The sequence below is a fragment of the Ruditapes philippinarum genome, unplaced genomic scaffold (assembly GCF_026571515.1).
Source record: "Ruditapes philippinarum isolate M1 unplaced genomic scaffold, ASM2657151v2 ctg5706_1_1_1_1, whole genome shotgun sequence".
Taxonomy (NCBI): Eukaryota; Metazoa; Mollusca; class Bivalvia; order Venerida; family Veneridae; genus Ruditapes; species Ruditapes philippinarum.
The window spans coordinates 57,625-67,510 of record NW_026852012.1 but is presented as its reverse complement, the minus strand read 5'-3'; the positions used below and the strand labels follow the sequence as shown (position 1 = coordinate 67,510).

The 9,886-nt window shown below is 32.5% G+C and overlaps 2 protein-coding genes across 2 annotated transcripts; both read right to left on the bottom strand.

Annotated features, from left to right (window-relative positions):
• Positions 1–2,348: 2,348 nt before the first annotated feature.
• LOC132746632 (uncharacterized) lies at positions 2,349–6,684 on the bottom strand. Its single transcript, XM_060735855.1, has 2 exons — positions 5,269–6,684; positions 2,349–3,607 (listed from the first exon to the last, which is right to left on the bottom strand). The coding sequence occupies exon 2, from the start codon at positions 3,593–3,595 to the stop codon at positions 2,420–2,422; it is 1,176 nt and encodes a 391-aa protein (XP_060591838.1). The 5' UTR covers positions 3,596–3,607; positions 5,269–6,684; the 3' UTR covers positions 2,349–2,419.
• On the bottom strand, positions 3,600–4,866 carry LOC132746624 (uncharacterized). Its single transcript, XM_060735846.1, has 2 exons — positions 3,759–4,866; positions 3,600–3,607 (listed from the first exon to the last, which is right to left on the bottom strand). Exons 1-2 carry the CDS (start codon positions 4,864–4,866, stop codon positions 3,600–3,602), a joined length of 1,116 nt encoding a protein of 371 aa, XP_060591829.1.
• Positions 6,685–9,886: the final 3,202 nt, after the last annotated feature.

Below are 9,886 nucleotides of genomic sequence, written 5' to 3'. Positions count from 1 at the left end.
ATGGTTGTGTGTGAATCTAATGCTGTTTTTAACGATTCACAATTTGGGCTTCATAAATACATGTACAAGTGATTGTATATTTTTATACATACATTGATTCAAAAAAAAATTAAAAAATAAAAATTATTTTCGTTTTTATAGATACTCGTTGTTCGTAAAGATTTGTGGATTAAATAATGTCGATCTTAATATTAGCTGTAAAATCATTACAATGTTGAAAGTATTATTTTATGTAAATGTTTAAGACATGCCGCCGTTTAATTGTCGTTCGAAACATGAATATGTCAGATTCTTTTGATGCAGTAATTGGTTTAAAACCCAAGGAGAACCACTCTCGACTTTACTATTTATTTTGTTCTTCAATGATATTAATAATTGTTTAGATTTAAATAATTTATCGGAGGGTGATTTGAACCAGTTCATCAATATGTATATGTTAATCTTTGCTGATGACATTGTTATATTTACGACGAATGCAGCCAGCTTGCAAGCCCAACTTGATTGTATTTATCAATACTCGATTAAAGGGGGCCTGGGGACTTTAAGATAAACAACAAAAATTCCAAAGTTTGTATTTTGAAAAGAGAAAACAATCTAATTCTTTTGAATAGTTATAAATGGTGAGAATTAGAAATTGTAGATCATTTTTGTTATTTAGTTGTAAATTTTATTTACACTGGGAATATGAAAAATGCTGTTAAGGTGCCCTCTGACCAAGCTCTTAAAGCATATAATTGCCTCTTGTCATTATTCACTAGAGTAAATCTTGATATCAAAACGAAACTTTCACTTTTGGACTCTATGGTTCTACCTATTTTATTGTACGCCTCGGAGATGATTTGGGGCATTTATAAATTTAAGGAAATAGATAAACTTCATATAAAATTTTGAAAACATATTCTTGGGGTCCGAACACAATCTTCAAATTTAGTTTTAGGTGAATTGGATTGTTTCCCTTTATCATTTTTAATGAAAGAGAGAGCATTGAAATACTGGATAAAAATTAAGTGAGTAATCAGCACATGCCTATGTATAAAATTTGTAGAGAGCAATGTAATTCCCAGAACGTAAATTCTTGGTCAAATAAAATTAAAAAAATACTTAATAGTCTAGGTTTCAGTAATATATTGTCTAATTTTGACTCTTCCTGTAGCTATTTTTGTATTTGGAAACAAAGACTACGCCATCAGTATATCCAAAACTGGCAAATAGAGATTCGTAATGTAGCTAAACTTGAATACAAGAAACAATTTAAAGTTGATTTTTGTTTTGAAAAATATCTAGATATTTTGACTATTAGTAAACAAATAGAGCTTTATACTAAATTTAGAATATCAGCACATAATCTCGAAAATGAAGTAGGTAGATATACTGGCATTGAAAGAGAAACTCGTATATGTAAACTTTGTTCATCACAATCCGGTGAATCTGAGTACCATTTTTTTATTATGCTGTAATAAACATTACGACCTACGACAAAAATATTTTGCAAATAATGCTTGGCCTTCAGTCCAAAAGTTCATTAATATTATGTCATCAAAACGTACAACTAGTATTGTAAAAAAATGCAAAGTTTTAAACAGAAGCTTATAAATTGAAAAGTTTAACCCTTGAAAATAATGCTGCTTCGTAGGACTTATTTCCTTTCCTTTGTGAGTTAAAAACTTTTTTAATGTTTAATATTTGGTGATTATTTATTATGTAAAGATTAAATGTGTAGTTATTTGTGTATCTTTTATGTATACTGTATGTCTTGACCATATGTATTAGTATGTGTAAATGGTCAAAGGCATTTATTATGCCGATTTGCTAATAAATGAAATGAAATTAAATCAAAGGCACATTATGCCTTAGAAATCAATGTCTTTTTAATGTTTTAAAAATATCAAATACATGTATGTGTTTAATATATTTTAAAAATGACTTAGAACATGTAAAATGTTTAACAAGTTAAGAATGTAGTGCTGATTAACAAGTTGAGAAAGTGCCGCTGACTGGGCAGTATATGTCGAAAAAGGAGCAAAATGTAAGCAAAGTACTATACAAAATACTTATTCACTAAAATTTAAAAATTAAACGAGACTTACCTTGGTTAAGTTGAAGTTTGATTTCAATTCTTTGAGTAAGAATTGAGTGAGGGGCTTAACTGAGATACGGTTGCGCATGCGCAGTTCACTCCTTAACAGTGTTTTTTCCCATTAGTAACAATTATAAGAATGTATTTTCTAAATTTAAATTCCTGTAGGGAGGGAGGGTGGCAGTTAAGCCCCTCACTCAATTCTTACTCAAAGAATTGAAATCAAAACTTCAACTTAACCAAGGTAAGTCTCGTTCAATTTTTAAATTCTTTTTCTCGAAAGAATTTCGTTTCGGGACTTACCTGAGACATTAAAGCCTAATGCGAAAAAAACACCTAGTCCTAGTGCCTCAAAACACCTTCTTGAAATGGGTCTCTCCCCGTGTTTATTGCCTTATCATAGAATTTAGCAAATGTGCTTTCTGACGACCAGCCAGCTTTCTCTAATATTACAGCAACAGGCACTCCAGAATTCTTTGCCTTGGATGCTGCTGCTGCTCTCACACTATGAGAACCATATTTCGCAATGTTTATTCCAGATCTATACATAACAGTTTTAATCCATCTAGAAATCGTGTCTTTTGTAACATTTTTATATGGTTTAACATAACTTAATAACAATTTCTTAGCATTATTGTCAATTCTAACATTACTTGTACGCGCCAAATACTCCTTCAGCACTGTATATATACAAAGTCTCCTATCTGGAGGATAAGCCTTAAATGAAATAAAATTAATGTTATGGTTTGGTCTGTTGTGCTTCAGCAGCCCATCAAATTTAAACACAAACTCTGATTTTAACTTCTTATAATCAGTATAACTAATTAATTGTAATGTCTGTACACGTGCAGCTTGAGTTAGGGCCATGAGCATCACCAGCTTCAATGTGAGATTTTTCAGTGAAAGATGTCTTACTGGTGAAAGCTTTTTCAAATAAATTAAAACTTTATTCACATCCCAAACTTCAGTATAACGTGATTTTGTTGGTCTGGCTGCAAATACACCTTTCATGAATCTTATTATTAAAGGATGATTTCCAATCCGAAATCCTTCAAATTGAATTCCAAAAGCAGATAGAGCACCACGAGCTGTATTAAGACTTTCATAACCCAGACCTTTGTTAAACTGATTTGTTAAAAATTCAACTACTTCCTCCAAAGTTGGCGAAACTGGAGTAATCTTCCTTTCAGTACAGTAGCGAAACCACCTGGTAATGTGTGTATTATACTGTTTTTTAGTACCTGATTTCCATGACAACATGAATATTCTGGTAGAGTCCTCTGAAAATCCACGTTTTCTGAAACTATCCCTGACACTTTGCAAACTATCAACCCGAGTCTGCCTTCGAGAGGATGAGACATTTGTTGAAGCGGTAATTTCAGCAAACCTTTCTTCTTTTGAATAATAACTGGCGTGTCTACCAATATGTCCATAAGCCTTGGAAACCAAGGTTGAGTTGTCCAAAGTGGAGCTATGATGATGCCCTTGGCCATATCTCTTCTCATTTTCTGCACGCATCTTCCTAACAGACTGAAAGGAGGATAAACATATACATTATTCACAATTTTCCAATCTATGTAAAACGCATCAACATCAATACAATCTGGATCAGGTTTCCAAGAGCAATAATTCTTTAATTGTGCATTTAACCTAGATGCAAAACAATCTAAATCTGGGGTACCCCACAAATCACAAATCTTATTAAAAATTTTCTCATCCAGTTTCCATTCCAGATTATCTTTAAATTTTCTAGAAGCCTGATCAGCCTCTAAATTTTCTTTGCCTGCAATATGTGCAGCAGTTAACCATATGTCATTAGCTATACACCAGGTCCAAATTTCAACAGCAATCTTATTACACTGTAAGGATACAGTTCCACCCATATTATTGATATAACTTACAGCTGTAGTATTATCCGACATTATTTTTACATGCTGGGAAACAACATGTTCTCGAAACGATCGTAATGCATAAAATATTGCTAACAATTCCAATACATTTATGTTAAGAAGCTTTTCTTCAACAAGCCATCTGCCGCCTGTTCTAATATCTTTATATTTAGCCCCCCATCCAAGAAACGAGGCATCCGTTTCAATAATGGTATTAGGGGTTGACCTATTTATTGATCGTGATTGTTGTCTCAAATTGTTAACCCACCAAGTAAGTTCAGTTCTCATTTTATCAGTCACTGGCATAAAAGCATTATAATTCCCAAAATTCTTCTTTAAATAAAATGTTTTTGCCAACTCTAATTGTCGATAATGCAGTTTCCCATAGTCTACTGCAGAAAAACTTGCAACTATCAAACCAATAACCTTTGCAACCTGCCTTATTGAAGCTACAGATTTATTACATAAGTTTTGACATTCCAAAACAATTTTATCTTGTCTTTCTTTAGGCAAAGTAACTACCATGCCTTCAGAATCAATTATGTTCCCTAAGTAAAGTAATTTTGTTGTTGGAATTAATACAGACTTTTCTTCATTTATAATGAATCCTACCTGTAACATTAAGTTAACAGTGGCTTTGATATTTTCTTCACATTCATTATAACTATCACCCAACAAAAAACTATCATCAATAAATCCAGAATTTACATAGCCCAAACTACGTAATCGTGCATATACTGGTTTCAAAAGTTTCGTAAACAGACGAGGGCCTTCACTAACGCCATTTGCTAAACAGGTATACTGGTAGATTTGTTTACGCCAAATGAAACAAAAACATTTTTGCTGTTCTTCAGCAATCTTTATAGAATAGTATGCATGACGAATGTCAACTGATCCCATTTTTACCCCTGGTGAAATTAATGTGAGAACTTTTTCAAAAGTGTCCATTTTAAAATGTTTATAAGGGATAAATGTGTTAACTTTTTTCAAATTCAAAATCAATCTGTATTCCCCGTTCTTTTTAGGGCGTAAAAATATTGGTGATAAAATTTGACCTTTCTCTGCCTCAACAGGCACTATTACTTTCAATTTTAGAAGCTTTTTGATTTCATTATCAATATGTTGACATTCAAAAGTATCAAATTTATACTGACAAGGAGAAAAATATTTTTGTCCAGAGTTATTAACTTGAAGATCAATATGACAATTTTTAACAATATCAAGAATTTGAGGGTCACTTGTTAAATTTTTCCATTCGTTAACAAAATTTGCAAGTCTACCTGCTTGAAAATAATCATTTACCTGCTCTACTGCTTGAATGGCAGCCGAGACCCCCGTCTCTGGTAGTTTTTTGAATCGGTAGATGTACCAACATTTGGATCCGACAAACCTCGGCCCCTCGGTCTCATACCTCGGCCATAACCGCCTCGGAAACGAAATCCTCTATTCAACATTCGGCGGGCAGGACCTCCTCGAAAAGGTCTACGATCAAACATCTTATTACTGATCTTGGAACAGTCCTCAATCTCCTTAGCCGACTTGGAGACATCGTCCCCAAATAAGAATTTTGTAAAAGGTCTAGATTGACTACAAAGATGAGTGTATTCCTTACTCATTTCAGGTCTAAGAAAGTCTTTCCTGGTCATATTAATTTGCTTATTCGCATGACCCAACAAAGCCAGGACATCATTACACTGCTCTATCAACGGACCAAGCTTCCCATCATTCTCCGAATCTAATTTGTCCAACTCATTGACTACTTTAACTAAGAGTGTACCACTTTTAATTACCGACTCTTCAATGTATTGAAGTTTCCTATCAGACGTTCTAGCATTCGGGGAAACCGCGTCCCATATTAACTGGTTCATTTTTACCACAGATAAAGCCTCACAGTTTTCAGGCCTAGCATTGAGTTCATCTTTTGTCAATTTATTATAATGATCCTCATCAAGTCCATTTAGAAATAAGTCATTTACAGTTGACGCTAACACAGAATCAACTTTCGAATCACAAGTTTCTGTGGTCTTAAAACGCTTTGCCATATTCTTAAATCTACTATTATTATTCTCATCATCATTTTTTTCTCTTACTCTGCTCAGGTTGATCATCATCCTGATGGAAATTGTCCACAGACTCATAATCATCATCATAATCATACTCTTCATAATATTGTTCATAATCGTCAACTTTACTTGCTAAACTGTTAATTTTTGTATTTTGTTCCTGCATTTGGCGATCAAACGAACTTTTCATAATTTCCAGAAGAGACAAAATTTTATCTTCAGAAGTTTTGCCCAAACTCGACGAGCTTGTACTTGCAGTTTTTTCGGGAACCTTTTCTGACGCTTTCTTCGGCGCTTTCCCTTTATTTGTTTTTTCATAACCGCTGCTTTCAGCAGCTTTTTTGTTCGCTTCTTTGGCATCCGCCATAATTTACGAAGATCACACCACGTGCGATCGAGAAAATTCGCCTCTCAACAACGATAAAAAACACAATAAATGTGAACTACGTCCACACACAATATAGAAATAGTTAGTTATTCGAATAAACTTCGAAATAAAACGAGTGATAAACTTATATCGATCTACGACCGATAAAACTTTTAATATTATACGAAACGTGTTTCACTGCGTGAAACGCAACCGGAAAAGTGAACTGCGCATGCGCAACCGTATCTCAGGTAAGTCCCGAAACGAAATTCTTTCGCGAAAAAGAATTATTATATTCACTATAACGCTATGAGTGCAAAAGACAGTCAACATATATGACAAATGAGCACTCCTTTAAAAACTGTAACGAGATACTAAAAATTTAGTTCTTGAGAAATAAAATTGTTAGCATTCTGGCGGCCTTTAAGCATTTCTTTATCTTGTTTGGCTGTTGTTGGTTTGTTTTTGTTTTATTGTTATGAATTAACGATTGTAGTTGCAGTTTAAGAGTTATAGATGCACGGTTAAATTAGTTTTGTCATAGTTAAACACGAACATTATCGTGCTTACTGACCTATAAGTGTATTATGTAATTGAAAAGTTGATAGATACGCCACTCGCGGAGGTCGTATTGCCCAGTCACCCAACCCTGCAAGTGTTGTTAGTCTTAAACAGTTTGATGTGACTTAAAATAGCCATTATTTTATCTACTATAAGATCAGCTAAAAATGTTAGAATATAACTGTTTTCAGTGGATTAGAAAAAGCAAATTTTTATCTTTATTGGCAGAAAAGCTTCTAGGTGTTGCTATCCGTAGATATCGACATGTTTATAATCAAGACAATAGTTAATTTTACAGGCTGTGAGCTTTCAAGATTGTAAGTACAGAGGTCCAGCTTCCGAAAATATAAAATGTTATTCAACGGTCTTACTAAAATGCGTCCCTAAGAAATTTAGCGTCCCGAAGCGTCCTGAAGCGTCCAGAAGCATTATTTTTAATTAAAACAGTCAGAAAGGTTATATTTATTGTAAATGAGCTATATTATTATGTATTGAGGTATTTATGGTAGCGAAAAAAACTGTTTTCCATACATAAAATTATCTATATAAAGCCCGAAGCCTTACGTCTATCCACGCATATTTCAAGTCGCTAACTGACTAACATAGTGCCGCAAACGTCTTATTGTTTTTATTTTAATCAAAGCAAAGATAAATCGTAATTAAGTTCTTTTATGATTTGTGTTAGTGACATAAAGAAGGAAGTAAACTTTTCATCCACACAAAATTATTATACAGTACGAAAACTGACGTTTCCCATATTGCGCTAACAAAGCGTCCCGAAGAAATTTAGCGTCCCGAAATGTCCTGAAGCATCCCGAGGCATTATTTTTAACTTAAACAGCCAGAAGGGTTATATTTATTGTGTTTTCTTCCTAAATCTATCATTAGCAATAATTCGGTATGAAAGTCATTTCATTCAAAATCAATTATATGCCAAACATGTAACATCATTCCCTAAATTTCTTTTGAACCCCTCGAAATCATATGAAGTTGAACCATCACTTCTTAAATTTATCAGGATTTTTTACACGAAACGTTTGATGTTATGATTAACGCTTTCTGATGACATTTACAAATCTAATAACAATCCGGACTATCTTAATGTTTCATGTACATTATCAACTTGGCAATGGAAATAGTAAATAACATCATATAGAGTCAATATTTTTCAAATTTCCTCTTGCCAACCAGAAAAACTATATACCTCAGCATGGAAACAGCAAGCACTGCTGTAGTGTGAGACTTGTCTTTGATGTCAAATGAGATAATTTCCTGAATGAAGACAAAACAATTTTTTTCTATAATGTTCTTCATTCATCGGCTTCAAATCAGTACACACATGACTTCGATTAAATGCAATAATAAGAATTTTATTTTGAAGCAGTGATGAAGGCAAACAAGTTTAAAGTAGAGATAAATGTTTTTGTAATGAATAATATCTTAATATTTGTCATTCTTATGAATGATTTATGGATCTATTTTCCAAATTAGATACACATTTTGAGAAACAATGTGTGAGACAGAAAAGCTTCACATGATTATGAAGGATGAAACCATATACTCACATTTCAAATATCTAAAACTATAACAACTCCAGAAATTGTTTTTGCATCATTGCTTTACTTGATGATATACAGGAAATAAACTAAACACGTAAATCAGTATGATTTTATTAATCAATAATCGTTTTTATATCGGTATTCTAGAATATTCACATTTTTAACTAAAATCTCAATTTCCGATTCGAACGAAGCATCACTAACGTTATATTATTCCATATAACTTGTTTTGCTTTTTTTTAAAAGCCGTCTGGTGTTTGTCGTTTGTTATTAATAGAATAAATTATCAGCAAAACTCAGAGAAATCTCAGCAGATGTTATTTAAGCGGCGGTAATAGATATGTCGTATCAATGTTATATTGTATTACAAATCCTGTCATTTAAATAATATAATCAGAAGGAACAATTTTAGATCATTCTGCCAGCGTTAAAGGGCCTTGTACATAGGTAAAACATCGTGATATTTAGGTTAGATAATACTTCTATTGTTGAGATAAATATTAACGTGTTTGTCAATTACAATGTATATTCTTTTATTCACATTTAACAATACAAAATTCATTCTAGCAATCATTTGTGTTGAAAACAATCGTGTTGTTGCTGCAGTCCGATTATATTTCTTTGCAGGAGGAAATAAACTTCGTACATACAAAACTTAAACTTATTTTGAAACAGAACATTATGTTAAAACTGTTTTATAGACTTAAGAGACTGAAGAATCGTTCCAAATGGTTGAAGTTGAATAGATCCAAGGTATTGAACTAGGAAGAACAAAGTCGTTAACACTGTAGGAATAAAGAGGATGAAATACCTGTTTTGTTACATTGTTCTCTTTACGATTCAAGTAGATTATAGTTATTGCAATCAACAAATAACTAGACTTTGCAATAATTGCTATTGCAATTGAATATTGATAAGGTCGAGTACATATTTTCTGAAACAGACATAGCAGTTTAGATTGCCAAAAACCTGTAAAAATATATTGAATAAAAGAAAACTAGTTCTATATCATTAGTAACCATTCATAAACCCTGTCTTGTATATGATTATATAAAATACTGAATTGTATTTTTAATGCTATAACAATTACTTAAGTACTAATGTTTTCTTGTTTATCAAAATGTGTTCTGATCTGATTGAACACGTATCAATATTTTCCACCCATTTTAAGACTGTGGAGCATTTTGCCGAATTATTATATTTATATTTCAATGCTTCAACATCGTTTTCTAAGGCAGTTTTTTATTCACCGATTAACAAGGATACTTAAGTTTAAACCTTTAACATATGCATATAAAGAGACATAAGAAATATAAGTAATGTGATGTTTCTGTTATATGAAAGAGAAATACGTGTATAAGTGTTTAGCT